Here is a 20,236-nt window from a genome sequence, read left to right on the forward strand (position 1 = left end):
CTACTTATCTGTAACAACTTAAAATTTTAGATTTTAAAAATGTGGGGGTTTTTAAATGGCTTTTGCAATCCAGGCAGAAGAGGAGGACAGAGACCTCATTTCCAGGGGTGCGTTGTGGTTCCTTTCATCATCTGTACCTCTCTGTAGGGTCGAGATACACTTTACCAAAGCCGCATTTTATATAAGTAGGCACTGGTATTAAAGCAAATGAGGAAGACCAGGGTTTTGCAGAAGAAATCTCTCTTGAACCCTGTTTATCTAAAAACATCTATGATGATCCTATGCTCATTTTGCCTGCTCACTGCTGGCCCTGTTGCTGGTGGCTTCCTGTTTCTCTTCACTCACAGCTTAGGAGCGTGTTACAAAACTGCCTGAGCGTTGTATGCCAATGCCCTGCTCAGCTGACGGCCCGTGGAAATTTTCTTCCTCACAATTCCGCTTTTTCGTTACCTTGCTCTTCACTGAAGCTGTGTGTCAGCAGCAGCCCTGCATAGTCCCATGCCCTGGTGCAAACAGGTGCCTTTCTGCCTGCTGTGGGATAGCAAGAATCTACTCTCTGTAGATAAATGCAGAGTTTGCCTTTTCCACTTGTCCAAAAAAAGAACCATTAGTAATTTGGATAAGCAGTTTAAATTGCACCATTAAGAAGTGATACTTAGAATTTTCAAGAAGTTGAAGCATTTATGACTCAGTTGTTCTCAGTTTTATTCATCTTATCTTTAGGCTGATGACTATTTAGGATCTAAAATAGGTATGTTATTGGAAACAGAATGACAGATTTTGCTTGTACACATCTTAGGGCATGGAAACCTCTCTCATGGAAACCGTATTGCATGCACAGGGCGAGCACAACTGATACAAAAAATGTTACTTGCAGTGAGGTTTGTGTAAATGCTTTTTATTGGTTAACATTTTTTCTGCAAAACTTTTGGTCTGGGTACTGTTAGGACACAGTATTTCTCAGCCACCAGAACGGCATGATTTTGGTTAAATGTGGTAGCTGCGTGAAAAGGCAACAGTAAATCTTTCAAGACTAAGGTCTTCCGAGCATGTGATAAACACTGAAGCTGAAGGCAGTTCCAGGAGCTTTCTGAAGTCAGGCTGAACAGCAGCAAGATTTTGAGCTTGAAACTTTTGGGACTTTCTGCTTTTGAAAGGTACTTTCTATATAAACTTGATGGAAAACACTTGAGTTAATAGCAGTATTTTTTTTTTTTTTGGTATAAGAGACAGAGGAAAAATAGATAATAGGCAAAAACAAGGTGGGTTTTTGCTGTTGGTCTTAAGATGGGATTGTAATTTTCCAAGGAGCAAAAGAAATTGCTGTTGCCTTGCTGCTTGAACAGAGAAATCCTGCTTGGGACAGATTCTCCCTCATTCGCTGCCAGGCCTGGGAATTTCAGAGCAGTAATCCGGGAGAGGAAAACTCACGTATTCACAGAATCACAGAATCGTTAAGGTTGGAAGGGACCTGTAGAGATCATCTAGTCCAGCCCCGCTGCACACACAGGGTCACCTACAGCACGTGGCACAGGACTGCATCCAGGCGAGTTTTGAAGATCTCCAGAGAAGGAGACTCCACAACCTCTCTGGGCAGCCTGTTCCATGCTCTTGTCACCCTCACTGTCAATAAATTTTTCCTTAAGTTCCTGTGGAACTTTTGGTGCTTCAGTTTGTGGCCATTACCTCTAGCTCTATCAGTGGCCACCAAAGAAAAGAGGCCAGCACCATCCTCCTCACTGCCTCCCTTGAGGTCCTTATAGACACTGATTAGATCCCCTCTCAGCCTTCTCTTCTCCAGGCTGAACAGGCCCAGCTCCCTCAGCCTCTCCTCATAGGGCAGATGTTCCAGGCCCCTGATCGTCCTTGTAGCCCTGCACTGGACTCTCTCCAGCAGCTCCACATCCCTCTTGTACTGTGGGGCCCAGAACTGGACACAATACTCCAGATGTGGCCTCACCAGGGCTGAGTAGAGGGGCAGGATCACCTCCCTCGACCTGCTGGAGACGCTCTTCTTAATGCACCCCAGGATCCCATTGGCCTTCTTGGCCACGAGGGCACACTGCTGCCTCATGGTCAACTTGTCATCCATCATGACACCCAGGTCTTTCTCTGCAGAGCTGCTCTCCAGAAGGTCAGTCCCCAGCCTGTACTGGTGTCTGGGGTTATTCCTCCCCAGGTGTAGAACCTTGCACTTGGCCTTGTTGAATTGCATGAGGTTTTTCACCGCTCAGTTGTCCAGTCTGTCCAGGTCCCTCTGGATGGCAGCGCAGCCCTCTGGGGTATCAGCTACTCCTCCCAGTTTGGTATCATCAGCAAACTTGCTGAGGGAGCACTCTGTGCCTTCATCCAGGTGATTGATGAATAAATTGAACAGGACTGGACCAAGGACTGACCCCAGGGGGACCCCACTAGCTACAGGCCTCCAACTAGACTCGGCACCTCTGATCACCACCCTCTGAGCTCTGCCATCCAGCCACTTCCTAATCCACCTCATTGTGCACTCACCTAGCCCACACTGCTGGAGCTTGCCCAGGAGGATGTTGTGAGGGACGGTGTCAAAAGCCTTGGTGAAGTCGAGATAGATGACATCCACCGCTCTCCCCTCATCTATCCAGCTGGTCATTCCATCATAGAAGGCTATCAGGTTAGTCAAGTATGATTTCCCCTTGGTGAATCCATGCCGACTACTTCTGAGTACCTTCTTGTCCTCTACATACTCAGAGACAACAGCCAGGATGAGCTGCTTCATGACTTTTCCAGGGATGGAGGTGAGGCTGATGGGCCTGTAGTGGCCTGGGTCCTCCTCCTTTCCATTTTTTGAAGATTGGCATGACATTGGCTTTCTTCCAGTCTTCTGGCACCTCCCCTGTTCTCCGGGACCTTTAGAAGATGGAGTGGCTAAGCAATAACATCCGCCAGCAGTGAAGTTGCTGCTGCAACTGCCTGCAGTGAAGTTGCCTGCAGTGAAGTTAACATGGGCAGTTTTCTGAGGTGAAGGCTGTACTGCCCCAAGCCCGAGAAGACCTTCTCTAGCTTCTGATTTTTCTGTTATTTGGCTTTTCCCTGCTCTGTCACCAGATGTGATGCTCACTGCTCTTGGGGGAAGGAAGGAAGGCTTTTCATTAAGCACATGAAAAAGCCCCTTGGGAGACAGTGGCTGTTCCCCAAGCTGACTGCAGCGTAGCCTGTCAGCCAGTGACACATGAGTCTGATGGCGCAGGGAGGTTGGGGTGGATGTTGGGCTGAGGACCCACTCTCAACAAGTGAAAACTTCCACTCTCTCCATCAGGGAAGGAATTTCACCTTCAGAAAATGTCTTGGCTTTTCTTAGTGTGTAAATGGTATTTAGCGTCAGGAGGGTGCCCTCTGCGTGATAGCAGCGTTTTGTGCTCCAGTGAGGTAGGCCCTCCAGAGACCGGGCGTCTGGCATGAAGATCTGACCCGAGCATTGCTGCAAGCAGAAGAGGATGCAACCTGCCCCGCCTCTGTAGTGGGGTGTCTCAGTTCATGGATCTCTTTAAAATACTCCTGGCAAAGGAACAGCGTTTGCTCAAGCACTTGCTTGATCCTGGCTCTCTGGCTAGTTTGGGACCCAAGGATTTCCACTGCTGCCAATGCAGTAAGCGAGGGTTTCCTTTAGCAAAGCAAATAACCCGCCGTGGTGCTCTGTGCAGGAGCGTTTTCCCATGGCGAAGGTCAGCAGGGAGGCCCGTGGCCTCGCACAGAGCTATGCGAGCGCAGCGCCGGCAGCGTGCGGGAGCCGCCGCAGACAGGGCCTTGCGGCTGGTAACAGCTGTTTCTGAGGAAAAATTATCTGTTTCACAACACAGCAACTTCCCAAATTTAAACTCAGTAGCGGAACCTACTTTAGTGCAGGGGAATTCCCCTTTCCAACTTTGTCTATTTCCCAAAGGAATGGAAAGATAACGCCAAGGAGCAGTAAATCTTTGCCCCGGAAGACCTCGGTGTGCTTGCAACTGCGAGGGGACACAGCAAGAAACAGATGTGTCTGTGAAACCGCATCTCTGGTCTCTCATTGCCTGTGCTGATGAGCAAAAGGGTTAGAGATCTGGGGTTTTAAAAAATTGAGCACAATTCCTTACTTTGCATGGTCTATAGTCTCTTGCTAATGAATGCCTAAAGAACAAGGCACTGAGCAGATTTTTTCAGGAAGAGGATAAAGGTCTCCCAGGTTGGCTGCTGTTTGGGTAACGTTGAAATCTTGGACTCGTGACAATAGCTTAATTGAGTAATTTATTACAAATGAGTAATTGCACACGTGAGTGTGCAATTCCGGTACCTGGTTTTCTTCTCATTTCTTTCAGTAAGCTCTGGTTCGTTCTTATTTCTGTAACGGAGGAGGCCATTTCTCAGAGAAGTCCAGGTTCGAGTGGCCCCAACAGTTTCATGCTTTGCTCTGCTTTGCTATAATAAGTTATAAATAACTCTGCAAATTTCTCTTTCTCTTGCAGCAGAGCTCCTTGTCGGAGGTCCACAGGGAGGTGTTTGCATCCCATAAGTTGCTAACCGAGAGGAGCACATCCTGCTCCTCGGGCAGGACAGCGAGCCCGGGGCAGCGGATGTGCTGCTGGGGCAGTGCTTCCCGCTCCGAAGCCCCGAGCAAAGGGCAGCGCCCCAGGCAGCATCTCCGAGCGCCAAGGGCTGCCCGCGGCAGGATCCCTGAGCCCTCCCTCCCTGCTGCCTCCGGCGGGATCCGGGGCGTCCGCTCGTGTGCGGCGAGCTGATGAACAAGCAGGAAAGCGGCTCGTGTTTCCCTTGGGAAGCACCTCGTGGGGACCGTGTTTCCCCAAGTGCCGTCCCTTAATGACGAGGTACCCATAAGCCCGGTTATTTTCTGTGAGATACTTCAGCGTGATCTTGGAGAGCAGGTCTTCCTGGGTGCAGGTGTTTTGCAATATTGGGTGCTAACCAAAATGTTTGTTTATTTATTTTCTTCCTGCAGGCAAGAATTTCTCAGACATGAGGGGGCAGGGGGTGCATGTTTGTACGAAATAATTCAGTAAAACCTCCTTGCTGGAAACCTTTCACCTGCCCCAAAAAGCAGGTGACATTTTCTGCCTGCCCAGCACGGTGGATTTCTGCCAGTGCCTCGGAATAGAGGTGGGGGCCTCTTGCTCTTTTTTATTTTTTTTCCCCCTTAGAAAGGTGAAGTGAAAGCTTATCAATCTGCACACTTAAATGAAAGCTCAACCAGCAAACGAGGAAGTAAAACCCTTCTGCAGAATGAGCCCCGACCTGCTCGCTGTACGTGTTTGCTTTCAGTTGGCATCGGCCTTGCCATAAAGCCTCCAAGCAGGGGCTGACTTCCTTGTGCGCCCAGCGCTGCCCTGAATCAACCATGTGACGAGCCAGTGGTGGCACCGCATTGCCGGGACCTGGGAACAGCAGCCGGGACCTGGGAACAGTGACCAGGACCTGGGAACGACGGCTGTCACGGAGCCAGGGTCACTGCCTGTGAGTACTGACTTCTGTGGCCTCTGTTGTTTCACAGGATCACAGAGTGGTTGAGGTCGGAAGGGACCTCTAGAGATCGTCTAGTCCAACCCCCTGCTCCAGCAGGGAATTATTTCAGCAAATGCAGCAAGGCAGGTGGGAAAGGAAAAGGCGGTTTGGGGGACAGAGGAGGAAGAGGCAGCTCCTGGCCTTGCTCCACATGCACATCTGATCCGAGAGAAGACCCAAGGCTGCTCTGCCTTGACCAGCACCAGGTCCTGCCACGCAGCAAAGAAAGTGGGGCAGGAGCCACCACTTCCCTGGCCATGTTTGCGCACACAAGAAGGGACACAAGGCTGTAGCAAGAGCACACAGAAACACAGCTGTGGATAGACTTAGTCTGGAAATGAGAAGCCTTTGATTATTAGAGGAGGAAAACCAAGCATAGCTTATCTGGCGGAGGGGGTGCAGAAGCGGGGGAGGAAACGTAGGTAGTTTGAAAATGAAGCTCATCAGGTTTATAAATGGGAGTTTACAATTTCCACTGAACTTTGTGATAAATGTTCTCCTCTCGTCATATGTTTATGTGCTTGTTATAAGCAACCAACAACCTGTTGGACTTGCTCACTCTATTGATCCCTTGCTACAGCGTGAGTAACTTTATTATCATTTAATTCTTCTGTTACAAGGGGGACCATGGGGTTAGCTGTAAGAAAGGCAGGTTAATCTCAGCCTTCCAAACTTGCTCTTTCTTGAGGGATGTGAAAACCCTGCAGTCACAGCACTGCTCACTTCCAACACTCTGCCAAGCTGCAGCAGGAACCAGCCCGTCGCAGGGAGCTGCCTCCGCTCACTCCGTGCCCATCTCCTGGGCAGCGCGGGGCTGCTCGAGGGCTCCGCGCTGCCGCCCCGGCACCCTCCTTTCTGCTGCACCCGCTGCTCTCGGCAGTGACCCCAGGTGCAGCCAGAGGCCACGGCTGAGTGTGTCCAACCACTGCAGGGGATGTGAGGGATGAGCGAGCCCCTGTGTGCGCACAGAGCCCCTCGCTGAGACCAAAAATAACAGGAAAGCAGTGAGGGAGGCGTCATCAGAGCAGGTGACGGACTGCATGTTGTAAGCGTGCCCGGGTATAAACGTACAGGCATGTACTAGGAAATGTAGTTTTAAGAAAACAACACAAAACTTTGAAGAGTTCCAAGCTGCCCTGCAAACAACAGGGCTGCTTAAATCACTCAATGAAATGTTCTGTATTTGTCAAGTTGCTATGGTGCCTGAGCTCGCCCCACAGCATTGGACAGATGCTTATCTGTCACTCACTAACCGCGCTGAGCAAAATGAAAATCCCCAGTTGCCCCGTCTCTTGTGTCGCTTCCTGAGCGGAGTGAGCGCGGGTGCGCGGAGACGCGCGGCCGGGCGCCACGAGCTGTGTGACACCCGTGTGACATGAGGCCGGGCAGCAACCCGCCCCCCGCCTGGGGCTCCCATAAATACAAGCGGACCAGCAAAATGCCTGCACAGTGAGGGAGGGCAACTGCTCTGCTGGGCTCTGTGCTTTGCACCAGGCAAACAACTGAGGCTGCGCTTCCCTCCTTAACGCTTTTTGTTGCTTCCCGTCCTGTGAAGCGAGGCTGGCAGGACAGGAGCGTTGCGTTCCAAAGCCCGTCGATGCCTGCCGAGATGGCCCTGGCGAGTTCCCTGTCCGGCCAGGGTCAGGCGGTGCCACCGCACTCCAGGAGCAATCCCGCCGCAAACCTGGGAGCGCCCCTGAGCAAGCTGGACTTCTTCTGCAAGCTGGGCTATGGGAAGCAGGATGTCTGCAAAGTGCTCCAGAGCCTGGGCCAAGAGGCTCTGGAGGATGACGTGCTGAAGGAGCTGATCCGGATGGGCAGCAAACCCCAAGCTCCGGAGAGCCGGGTGCAGCCTGCGCCGCTGAGGCTGGTGGCCCGGGGATCAGGGAGCACCCCGGACGTGCCACCGTGGCTCCACGAGGATGGAGACGACTCCTCTGGTCACCTGAGACCCATCGTGATCGACGGCAGCAACGTTGCAATGAGGTATGCACTGGCTCCTAAACGGAGCTCTCCTTAGGAGCTTTCAATTTTTAACCCTGATAGCTCCAAGAACGTGGGTTTTTGTTTGCTTGTTTTCTCTAGGTGGGCAGTGCATCGATATAGTTGGTGAATAATGTATGAACCACCATCTACTCCTTTTTTTTTTTTTTTTTGGCTGAGACAGAACTTATATTGGTCCCTCTGTCTCTGCGCATAATTGCACCTACTGAAAGCAATCACTGGCTTGCTCTGCATTTTGACCTCTTTCAAGTTGGCAGCGAGCTAACTGCTGCTGTTTATGGCAATATGATTCAGCAGCCCTGTTTTCCTTCTAGTTCATCATTGAGTTTGTCATTTCAGTGCCTTTTCAAACTGGCAGCTAGGATCTCTAAATCTCTATGATGAAGCGTTTGGGGAAAAAACTGATAAAGAGGTAACCTGAGCAGCTTAACTGACTTGAGAGGGAGAGGAGAGGAAGACAGGTGGCAGTGTTTCTTCACAGAAACAGAAGAAACAGATTGGACTTGCTGTGACTTGAAGGTCCAACCCAACAGGGTCCCTGGCTTGTCTGTTTTTGTTGGGGTTAGATTCGTTTTACAGCGTTATGAGGAAGCCAATGGTTGCCTTCCATACAACATGGTCTGGCTCCCCGCCAGCAGCCCAGGGGGCCGCGGGCACTGAGGAACCACCCGTTTTCCCTCTTGACTTCCCTTCCCTCCATGCAGGGCCTTTTGCAGCAGGGGCAAGAGGTTGGAGGGCTCCCTCCCCTGCCGTCCTGGTCCTTGGGGGCAGTAAGAGCTGTCACCCCGTCCCGCTGCTCAGGGGGCTCAAGCTGGCCTCGGAGGCTGAGCACATCCTGCCATCTTCTGGGCGGAGAGAGAAATCCCAGGCAAAAATAAGGGGATTCTCGGGCCCGGCAGTCCAGGGGCAGGAAGGATGGAGAAGACAGAGGAGCGACAGGCACGCAAGAGCCCTGAGTGCAGGGCCGGGTCACTGGCTTTCTCTGTCCCGCATGCCTTTCTCAAGCACTGACTGGTGTTCGGCTGAGGGGTGGGCCTGGCAAACTGCATACCACGAGCATCCTTGTTTTAACATTTCTGGTTCCGTGCTGCCACATGGAGAGGGGCTGTTTGCCACAGAGCCAGGAAGAAAGGATGTTATAGCTGTGAAAACAGTCACCAACAAGGATGAAAAATGTGCAGGAGAAGCAGCAGGTTAGGGATGAAGCTGTAAAATGTTGAAAAGGTGGTTGCCTTTTCAACCTCTCCTCCTGCTGTGGAGAAGAAACATGCTGAGCTTTTGTATTTCTGCGTTGGCTCTGGTGCCTGCAGGACACTTCAGCGGTGCCACCGAGCGCTCATGGCAGGATGCAAGGCTTTGCAATGCATCTGCACCGCCCCAGGTCATAAACTCATTGAAGCACTTGGCGGGCACCAATTCTCAGCCAGCCTCTCCATAAAAGCTAAACTGTCCTAACCCTGTTCCCTGCACACGAACTGGTCTAGTGCCTGCTGCTGTGTCTAGTTCTTAAGATGCAAGCTTAAAACAGGCTTTTTCTGAAGTGAGTCCTGCAATAGGCTCTTAAGTTCCTTTACTTTGGCTATATTCCTATTGGAATAAATCAGGGTTGATTCTTGATTCCCTGCCACTTCTAGGCTAAAACCTTGTAGAAAGGTGGAAAAAATCCACTGCAGACAGACATGACTGCCTAATGCTTCAGAGTTAGAATCCAGCCCTGGTGTCCCCTTGTGCTTGTGCCTGATAAACCATTATTGCTGTTCCCTGGCAAAATGATAACAAAACCCTTGAGGCCAGCATGCTGGCTGGTAGCTGACACAGATGTGCAGATCACCAGGTACGGCTACTGGGAAACTCTGGTGCAGCGTGAGGGGCTAAATTGCCCCGCTTCTGCCAAAGCCCTATCTTATACTGTGCCAGTCTTTTTTTTTTTTTTTTTGAACAAAAAATGGTGTTTTGACCCTTTTTCTTTTTAAAAGGGTTGGAATTGCGTAAAGAAATGACTTCACACGAGCCTATGTGCAGACGGATCAGTAGGTGCCGTCACAGCCCGGCCCAGCTGCCGCTTTTGCCTTGCGAGGGTCCTGGTGACTGCAGGAGCTGCAGAGCAGGAGCAGTGGGTGGCAGGGAGGGGACCCGGCTCTGCCAGGCCTGTGGAGACCCTGGGGCTGTGAGCCCCATGAAATGTGAGCTCCCGTGTGGGCACCGCGGGGCTGTAGGGCCGGGCAGGACAGGCCATGGTGCCACAGGGCTGCAGGGCCAGGCAGACAGGCCGTGATGCTGTAGGGCTGGGCAGGCCAGGGCAGGCCATGGTACTGCAGGGCTGTAGGGCCAGGCAGGGCAGGCCATGGTGCTGCGGGGCTGTAGGGCCAGGCAGGGCAGGACAGGCCGAGGTGCCACGGGTGCTCAGCGCTGTGTGCACACAGGGCTTTTCAGGTGCACAAGCAGGAGGCCTCCCTGGCACCTCCGGCCGTAGTCGTGGATCAGCGGTTGGAGGATGTGAGCAGCTGGATCAAGTGATAACCCTGAGGAATAGAGACTTCTCTGGCTTGTTGTGCTTGTCTCTGTGACCCAGTGCCTTGCGTGTGATCGTCTTGCTCTTTCCACGGGGAGGCACTTCTAAAATTGCTCTGCTAAAATTGAGGAGGTTGTATAAACACATACTCGTTGTTAGAGCAGGTGCTGCCTTGCTCAGCTCTGTTTCCTGGCATTAAAGTTGTTTCTAGATTTCCTTTTGCAGGCAGTTATTTGAAGAAGTCCCCTGAACCTCAAAAATCACCTGCAAGTCAATTTGAAGGATTTACCTACCCTTTAAAAGCAAACAAAGCAGTGGTTCTGCAATGGAAAGCAGATGTGTCAAGCATTTCAGACAATTTATTATAAGTGTGTGTTTATATATGCATATTTTAAACTTTCTATTACCTGAGTATCGATTAATAAATAGCCAGCTTTCATCCTCCAAACTGCACTGTTTTTCTATTGTGGTCTCTGTTGCAACACTATAGGTTTTCTTAGATGTAGAATGGAGCTTTGATTTTTGAGGCTGACGAGCTGAATTTAAATGAGAATGATGCCTTTAAGAGTGAGGACTTCTGTCACTGAGAATACTGTAGTAACTGAGCAAAAGAGCCATTACATGTGTATTTTGCAAAGGTGAAAGCATGACTGAGATGATTGTGGAGATACCCAGAAAGCTCGAAGTACAAGGCTGAGGTGTCTGTAGATATTGTGAGGGTGTTTGTTTGTTTATTTCAGGACCTTTGTGTTGACTTTCTTTCCCTCATGATGACGAGACGCTGGACCCGAGCGTTTGCTTCCTTGTGCAGAGGTGGCCAACAAATGGCCTCGCTTTACACGTGAGCAGCCAAACCTCAGCTGGGAGAGTGACAAGCAGCGAGAGCCCTGCCCCGGGCAGAGGCACGCAGGAAGGCCACCATCCCTCGTGGGGTTTGCAGGGAATGCTCTCTGTCTCCCTGCTTGGAGTCGCAGTAATTTGCTGGGATCTTTCTGCTGTGGCAGGTCTCCCAGGGATTTCCTAGGCCTTGGTGCCAGCAAAGTGCTCTGCCAGCTGAGGAATGGGGCTGGGTCTCCGCTGGGATCTCATCCCTTTTCTCGTGCCTCTGTCTGCATTCTGCATGTCTCCCATCCTTCTCGTCGCCTTTCCCAATTCTGATTCCTTCACAGTTTGACTCCTGTGTCCCAGAGAGGACAGCAGTAGTACAGCGACTGGCCATCACACTCGCTGCCCCCTCAAGCATAAAAGTGGGTGCATATGCCCCTGTTCCAGAGGAGAAAAATCCCCATATTTTGTTTCATACAGCAGAGCCTTGTGGGTTCTGCTCGTGTTGGAAGAAACTCTCCCTCCCCACACCATTACTGGGCAAGGCAAGTCGTGGCAAGGGTCTGAGAGACGAAGATCTTGCTCCTGCTTTAAGAGCCATGTTCATTTAGATACAGCTTGAACCAGGGTCAGGGAGCAGGTGAGTCACAGAGACAGGATGGATACCCCTGTTCTGAAAGCATCCGAATGGCTTCGGATAAAGTGGCTTCTGGTTTGCTCGGAGGTGGTGTTTGAATTTGCCCAACCAGGACACTCTGCTTGGGACTGGGTGTTGTTCTCTTGGAAACTGGCAAGTGATGCAAAAGCTGCTCATTTTAACCTTTTCAATCCTGGTTCAGCGAGAGGAACTCCATAAGCGCCCTGGAAACCTTGCCTCACCCTGCTTCCCTTTCTTATAGCCATGGAAACAAAGAGGTCTTCTCCTGCTGGGGCATCCGCCTGGCCGTGGACTGGTTCCGGCAGAGGGGACACACGTACATCAAGGTTTTCGTTCCCTCCTGGAGGAAGGAACCCCCTCGACAGGACAGTCCCATCGCAGGTAGATGGGCAGCCTACTTGTAATTTGGCAGACACGAGGTGCGGTTCGGAGCTGGGCTGTGAACAGTCCTGTGTGGTTTTGCCTTGTAAAGGCAACGAGCACATTGTAAGTTGTGTCTAAGGTTTGCTGCACTTAAATTAGTCATTAATTTATTGCCCCGTGCATGCTCCTGGCTTGCAACCAGAGATGCATGCGAGCCTTTGTGGCAGCACTTGGCTACCAGCCGCGCTCCAGGAGAGCCAGGTTGGTTCAGACTGCAGGAGACCATGGCCTGACTTCCGAGCAGGTTATGCCACGTGTGCTCCAGGAGCAGCCGTGGCCTCAGTCTGCACCGTTGCAGGGCTACTTTCTGCTGGCCTGTTACCCTGGTATGGGAGCTATGTAGGTTCCTCTTCTCCGAGAAAGAATCAGCTGAAGTATGGAGAGGGTGGTGATTTAAACTGTGTAGAGACAGATCCGAGACGTGGTTGCAGCTACAGATGAGAAGTCCTGGGATCTGCCTTTTTTTATAGCCCTGATGCTTCCAATATAGTAGGCAAGGGTGACAAGAAGTCCTCAGTGGCAGAGGACTGTTTTGTCTATCATGAGGAATATCCTGTCTTGCAGCAAGACTCATAGCAGGGAGCGTTATGAGCCTTCTAGCATCTAGTGGGGTATAAAATGAATTACTGGGTTTTAGCATGCCTCTGGCAAAAAATGTAAGCCATCCTTTGAGAAACAGGATTTAAAAATTGAAAAGGAAGCATTTAAGTTGTTGAACCTCCCCCTGATGCACCTGAAGATCCCACCACCCTGCAAAGCATCCTGAAGTGTCATGACATTTCTATACCCCTGCAGGTTTGTAGCCCGTGACCAAGCCTTGCTCATTGCTGACTGACTCCTTCCTTCCTTCCTTCTTTCCTTTCTTTCTTTCTCTCCTGTGCTCGCTCTGTTCCTGCTCCAGATCAGCACATTCTCGCGGAGCTGGAGAAGCAGTCCGTGCTCGTGTATACGCCCTCGCGGAAGGTGAAGGGCAAGCGGATCGTCTGCTACGACGACCGCTACATAGTCAAGGTGGCCTACGAGAAGGATGGAGTCATCGTCTCCAACGACCACTACCGCGACCTCCAGAATGAAAACCCCGAGTGGAAGTGGTTCATTGAGCAGCGCCTGCTCATGTACTCTTTTGTCAGCAACAGGTAGGGAGCAGAACTTCCCTAGTAACTAACTGGTTGCAAATATTTATATGATATTTTGCTTTATATCTCATAGGGATTGCCAGACTGTCAGAGTCCTTGCGGCAGAAAGTCGAGCTGTTCTGGCAGAGTGTGTTGGAGCAGTTTCAGAGACCTTCCCGCACTGCTTTGGGAATCTCCAAAAACACCTCAGCCTGGAGGTGGAGGTTTCAGTTCTATTAGGGAGATGATAAACAGATTCCCCAACCCACTCCCCTCCCCTCCCTGCTAATATTTAACAGGAAACTGTTGCAGATAGGTGTGGCCAAGGTTAATTTGCAGAAAAGGCTGTCATTATTTTTCTTCCTGAAGCATCACATTGAGGTCCTGCCACAGAAGAACAGTTTACCTGAGCACGTTCCTGATCTACTGAAGCACTGAGACTCAGACTGTTTATTGCACCACATGAGCGAGCAGCTCTACTTCTGAATTAAGTGGGGAGGCTTTCAGCACCCTTCCTTTAAAAGTATTTAATAAGAGTATTTGGTAAATATATTTGTGGTGGAAGTGAGTTGACCAGTGAGGACCACTGTGCTGTAAATACAGATGAAGTGTTTGTTTAGAGTAATGTTTTCCGCTGTTTCAGAGAAAAGGGAAGTGAAATTGCGATGTTTCTGCTTGCTGAGTGGCTAGGGCTATTTCAAGCCTCAATGCCTTTCCGATTATGTTAAGTGTATAGAGAAGAACAACAGACACATGAACTTTTGTTGGAGTCTGGTTGGGTTCACAAAGAGGCAGCAATAGGTCTAAAAACAGAAAGAATTTTCTGCCTTAAGCTTGTGCAATAGGTTGTGACAAGAGTGGAGGTTCAAAAGTTCAAGGTGCTTTAGTTATGCTGCTCTTCATTTTTTTCAGGTTTATGCCTCCTGATGACCCACTAGGCCGTCATGGACCCACTCTCAATAATTTCCTCAGCAAAAAGCCAGTGCCTCCTGAACCAAAATGGCAACCCTGCCCCTATGGTAGGTAAAGTTGAAGTTTTTTCCAGAGGAAGATCTTTACACCATTTTTTAAAAGCAGCCCTTTGTAGCAACAGGTCTTCTACCTCACCAGCACGCGCAGCAACCTGAACATAAATTAAGTGTGGCCAATTCTTCATGCTCATTTACCTAACAGGTTGTGGGCTGAACTCTGAGCCATTTACCTCCTCTCCGTGCTGCTTCGCCCCCCCGTTTAGGTCAGCGGCTTTTAAAGCTGGGGTCAAATGAACGAGAGAGGACAGCAGCACTTCCCTCTGTGCTGTCTGTGCTCCCCATGCCTGCGTTAAATGCCCAGCTTGGGACAGAAGCAGTAGGTGTGTGCATCAACTTCTAGTGCTAGGAACAATCTCCTGTTTGATTTTGGGTCTTCCAGGAAAAAAATGCACTTACGGCAACAAATGCAAGTTTTATCACCCAGAACGACCCCATCAAGGTCAACTGACAGTTGCTGATGAGCTGAGAGCCAAAATTAAGGTCTCCTTCAGCCTGGCGAAAGAGGAAGAGAATCCCCGTTGCGGGCCTGGAGGGGAGACGGCCCCTCTCGGCGCCTGCCTGGCGCTGCCGCCGCCTTCCCGCTGCACATGGTGCCCCGGGGGCAGCCGGCGGGAGCCCGCCCTGGAGACGGAGCGGCCGTGGGCACAGCCGGCCCTGCTGTGGGACCAGCATCTCCCGGCGGGAACGCGGGCGCTGCAGGAGCAGCCGCTCCCGGCGGGAACGCGGGCGCTGCAGGAGCAGCCACTCCCGGCCGCCATGCGGGCGCTCTGCCTCGGCACGGAGCCGCCCCGCGCCCGCCGCCCGCCCGCCCCGCCGCGCGGCGCGCACTGCGCCTGCGCGCGCCCGCCGCCGCCGCCCGCCGCGGGGCCCGTGCGCGGCCGGGCCGGTCCCCGCGCGGCGCCCGCGGCCTCTGCGGCGCTGGCTCCGCTCGTCCAAACGCGCGGAGGCTTCTGAGCGCCCCGCGGGAAGCCTCTCCTCGCAGCACAGCTCCTGGGCACGGCGCTGCTCCTCTGATGTTCAGCTCAGTGTTATAACGGCTTTGGAAGGTGTCCGGAGCAGTTCAAGTAGCACAAATTCAGCATTCCCCGGCTGCGCTGCCTGCCCGAGGCAAAGGCTCGAGCCCTGCCGAGGCAAAGGCCCGACCTAAGGCAGCTGGCCGCACTGGGGGCCCCGCTCAGCACGCTCTGTATGTTGAGAAGATCCTCATTAATTCCTTGAAACACTAGCCCCGTTCTAAACTTTTAGCACTGAAGTTCAGCTACTGTGCAGGAGCCCTTCCCCAGGGTCCCTGTGAGGGCTCTCCCGGGGCTGATTCTGCGTTTGGGCACGTTCCACCTAAGGCTGCTCAGTGCTGCCTGCTCACCTCGGTTCCTGCCATTGCCTGGGGCAAAAGTCACCTTTACCACAAGTCCTGGGCAGGTCAGAGGCTCATGAGGTATCTTATCTTTTCTGAATTACCACAGATGACAGCAAGAAAAGGAAATTCAAACATTTTTCTATACCAGCGAGCATGAAACCAATGGTTGAATTAAAGGTTAATCACCAGGTAGAGCCTAGTAGTACAGCTGGTGGTAATCACAACCATTAAATCTGTGCTCTGTTGGGACATGCTTGGTTTTCAGTAAGCTGTGAAACTGCCAATCAACCTCTGCCTTTTTCACTGAATTCTTCAGGCTATTGTTCCAATAGTAAGGCTGGTCATGACCAAGTTTTTGGCATTTTTACCAAAGTTTAAGTACGTCCATGTGACACATTTTAAAAACTCTGTAGCACAAAATGGCACATTTTATCCTGTGAATAATGTATTATTTTTTAACTTTTTTTTTTTTAATTCTCTGTACCAAGACCTGATTAGCTCCAACATTCAGGGGCTCTTTAGAAAATCCTTCACATTGCAGCATATTCTATTAGGTTCAACTCAATGATGATCCCAAGGCCCAAACTGAACATTACTCTCATGGACACCTGCATGCTGACCCCTCTGAATTGTAGCATTTTGGAAAAGGTGACTCAGGGATAGTAACTCATGTATTAATGACATTATCACATGATGCTTTTTTTTAAATACCAGTGAAACGTTGGCCTGTTTCCCTCTGGTAACCACCAGCAGCTTAGTTTACTTAATAAGCTTAAGGAAGTAAGTTGAATCCATTTTGTTCATGGGGTAACCGGCTCCATCAAGAAATGCTAATAGAGGTGTGAGGTTTATGCCTTCTCTTTACCAAAAAGAAAAAAGGTCTTTTTTTTTTTTCTACTAATTATAGCCATTATGATAAGTTCCCTGGTTCAGACTAGTAAGTTTTGAATCATGAGAACAGCTCAGTCTAAGTTATCCCCAGCATAATACACGAAGATTAGAGATGACATTAAAACAAAACCATGCAATACGGCCCATAAATTGCTTTAAAAACCATTTGAGTGAGTACTACAACCATCTTTATTTGCTCTGAAACAGGTTTTGTACTGCTTGTTTTTTCATCGCATTAAACTGTCCAGAAACATTTTCTGCGTTAAGTGCTTATATTGTGATAAGGCAAGTCCAGGCTCCCTAGAGGGCCGAACTAGCTCTAGCAGGGGCTTTCCAGACTTGCTGCACAGGTACAAACACGCACACAGCACCATGATGTGGAGGGAAAAAACACATTCCACAGTCTCAGACTGAACCTCTGAGTTTGGCGAGCTCTGAAGGACAGCGTTCAGAAAATATAAGCACAGCAATAGAGATGAATTTAACCACACACATGGACTTTTTTCACATCCAATATATGCATTATATATTTCAATACAGAAAGCATTTAAATGTACTAGTTTACTAGTACTAGTAGATATGTTGTCCTCAGCTTGCACATGAGATGTGTGCATAAGCTTTCTCCTTTTCTTTGAGAATGCACAGGAATTCCCGAACCCCTTTAAACAGATTTGTTATTATTTAACAACTCTCTTGGTGTTTAATAACTTATTTTGCTTTCATTTCTGTTTTATTTACTAGGGAATCTTACCATAAAATACTTAGAACATGCAATTCTGCTAAGAAAATGGCTGAGACAATAAATCAAAGCTTGGTGGTGTCCAGAGCTTGGTTTCTCTTGGCCCTCCTGCTCAGGCAGCTTCTTCCTGTGAAGCTCCTGCTTCGAGGGCAGCGCGCGCAGCAGCTGGGCTGGGTCACCGAGTGCTTAGAGCAGCTCTGCCCATGGAAGCACAAACCATCTCATTACTGCACCTCATGCGGCAAAGCCTTGCATGCTTTCCAAGACAGTAGGATTTATTTTTTGGCTTTAGCAACCCCTGGGCTAAGGGAAGGGGCTGCTGACTGGCAGGAAGAGGTAGTTTTGTCAGGACATTGTGAAAGGAGGTTGCTCTTGCTGGTACCTCTGCTGGGACGCGCTTAAGTCCAGCTCTTGCTGCCAAGTTGAAAATGAATTCCTTAGTGGAAGAGGCACTTCTGGGCTTAAAAAGCCCTTAAGATTTTCGTTGTCAGGACTCTTTCGCTCTTCAGAAGGTTGAAGTAGTGGGAGCAACCCTCTAGGAGATGGACTATTTTCCTTGCAAAGTTGTCGAATGAATCTTAAGATCAAATATATACACACATATATATATACACACACACACCTACGCAGAGATATATCCCCTTCCCTTCCCCATTCTCTCCCCAAAGTTAGGAAGCCAGAGAGGCGGTCCTTTCTAACTGGCTAAGGAAACGGATGCAAATATTTCACTGAAAAAGCAAGGGCAGAAGTCACCTATGAAAGCTCTTCCTCCAATGTAAAAATAAAGGCAAATGAAAATAAAGGCAGAATCCGTCTTCTGACAGCTGCATGAGCATAGTCCTGTAGAGCAACTTACTATACCTGCTGCACTCAGCTGCTTAAATTACATATATATATATATATATATATATATATATATATATATACACACACACACACCCCTCCCTCACAGACCAGTGATGATGAGCCACCTAATAATGTGGTGAACTTAGCTACCATAGCAATGCCACAAAAAGTCTATGAAGTACGCCTTTTTGCCCTGTATCTGCATCAAATACATTGTATTTGTCAAGTATTCGGAGCAGTTTTGTCAAAACTCCCTTCCCACAGAAAATGGAATAATTAGGAAGCGCACTACTGAACTAATGACAAGCATTTAAATAGGACAAGACAGGCTTCATGGTCTCTGTCCTGCTTGAAAGTGCTTGGATTACTAGGAAAAAGAAAATAACGAAGCAAGCCTTATGCTCTACAGAGCAACAAAGATCTTGGGAAAACCTTAAGCATAAAAACATATCCTTGGACACAGGTACTTCACCTGTCTTTTATCTCTAAGACAGCGATGTGGATGTTGCCTTTCGCCCTTTGCCCAGGCCAGGCGTCAGGACATCCCTGCTTCATTCCTCAAGCAGTAACTAGCTCACCCTGCACCCTATATAACTCCTTATCGCCCCTTGCACATAAAGCTCTTGCAGTGCCTACCTCAGATGCACAGGCTGGGCTGACATTTCTGCATCAAAATAACTCTTTAGAGCTACACGTTAATACTGCAGCCTCACTTGTGGCTGCTATTACCAAGAAACTTAACTTGTATCACTCAATTCTAGCGTTTTAGCCATCCTCTCACTGGGGATCATGATTTTGGACAAGCTGAGGTCTTGCTGAGGCTGAAGAAAACTCCTTTTTGAGACAAACTAACATGCTGACTCAGCAACCCAAACCAGGGTACGTTTGTTCAGAAGAAACCCTCTCCGTATTGCTCTTTGCAAGCAGCTGATCCCCCTGGCCGAGATATTTGCCAAGAGGAGAGGGCACTGCCAGGAGCCACAGAGCAAGCGACAGCAACCCGGACACGTGGCGCCTGCTCCGACGCAGCCATCCTGCGTCAGACCCCTGATTTTTAACTGCAGGGTGGGTACCTTTGGCCTGGCAGAGACCTACTTGACTCAAGCTATTTTTCCTTCTTGCTTTAGAAACAGTCTTCCTAGCGCAGGTTGTTCACGTTAGGAGATGGAGGCTATGTTAAGTTCGCATTTGCTTGTGCTGAATTCAAACAGTTTTCTCTGAGGGTTAAACTGGATACTAGCAGAAATCCAGCCATTTGAGACCAAGTGCATTAAATCCTCCTGTAAAGGCAATGTTTATCCTTCACCTGCCACCGCTGGAGCGGCAGGTTTGAGGGAGTTGACTGACACTCCCCATTTCATGAACAGGGCAAGTGAGCCTTACAGTGCTGAGCAGAGGAATAAGGCATGACCTAGAAGCAGGGAGCAAAACAGCTGGCGTAAGAACAGTCAAACAAGAAAAACAGAAATCAATCTTCATACAAGAGCAAGACGAGATCTTAAAGCTGGTCACTGAGACCAGCTCTGGAGGGGTGTTTGCAATGCTTCTGAGTCCTGGGGTTTGGTGCTCCGAACTTGAGAGATCAGCACTGCTGAGTGTGAGAATACATTGGCACTAAGAGACTGCAGCAAAGCTGAGAGTAGAGCAAAATCAAAACTAGAGCAGACCTGACAAACAGGCAGACGTGTCAGAGCACTACATGCCAGCAGCTCTCTCAGCCTTTGCTCGAGGGCCACCCCTGCAGCCGCATTTTCCCTGGTTTCTCCTTGCCAGGCTGTTGAGCAGGCCATCCCCGCTGGTGGATGGGTCCCTGAGGCCGCAGGCCGCCTCACGGTGGGTCCCGTCCCCACCGGGGCACGCGGCCTCCTCCCGTGGGTGGTGGCGGGACAGCAGCAGCCGCAGGCGGGCACTCGAGCAGGCCGCCCGGTGCCAGGCCCCGCTCAACGCGTCCCTTCAGCGGTGCCGAGGTGCCCTGCTGCGGGCCGGGGCGTCACTCCTGCCCGCAGGTCCCCAGGCTGCGGCGGCCACCCCACAGCGCAGCAGCCTCGGGGGCTGCTGAACTCCAGGGACCGGAGCCCCCCAGGGGCTTCGCCCTGCGCCATCCTGCCCGTCTGCGCGGTCCCTCCTGACGGGCTCCTGCCACCGTCACCTTGCTGGGTTTAACCAGTCGGCACTGCAGAGGCCTCGAGCAACTGAGGAAGCTGCTCCACAGACAGTTGTGTCAACTAGAACAACGTCTAGCTGTGAGACTGCACTGCAGCGTTCGGTGGGAAAAACAGACGATACCATCTGGCAAGTTCTTTGCTAGA

General features: G+C 50.4%; 1 protein-coding gene across 1 annotated transcript; it reads left to right on the plus strand.

The window, feature by feature from the left end:
* Positions 1-7,123: 7,123 nt before the first annotated feature.
* On the plus strand, positions 7,124-19,986 carry ZC3H12D (zinc finger CCCH-type containing 12D). Its single transcript, XM_088537069.1, has 6 exons — positions 7,124-7,512; positions 11,767-11,906; positions 12,850-13,084; positions 13,976-14,082; positions 14,474-14,753; positions 19,701-19,986. Exons 1-6 carry the CDS (start codon positions 7,124-7,126, stop codon positions 19,984-19,986), a joined length of 1,437 nt encoding a protein of 478 aa, XP_088393195.1.
* The last annotated feature ends 250 nt before the right edge of the window (positions 19,987-20,236 follow it).

Source organism: Tinamus guttatus, unplaced genomic scaffold (genome assembly GCF_059628265.1).
Source record: "Tinamus guttatus ecotype Peru unplaced genomic scaffold, ASM5962826v1 Tinamus_guttatus_pri_ptg000716l, whole genome shotgun sequence".
NCBI lineage: Eukaryota > Metazoa > Chordata > Aves > Tinamiformes > Tinamidae > Tinamus > Tinamus guttatus.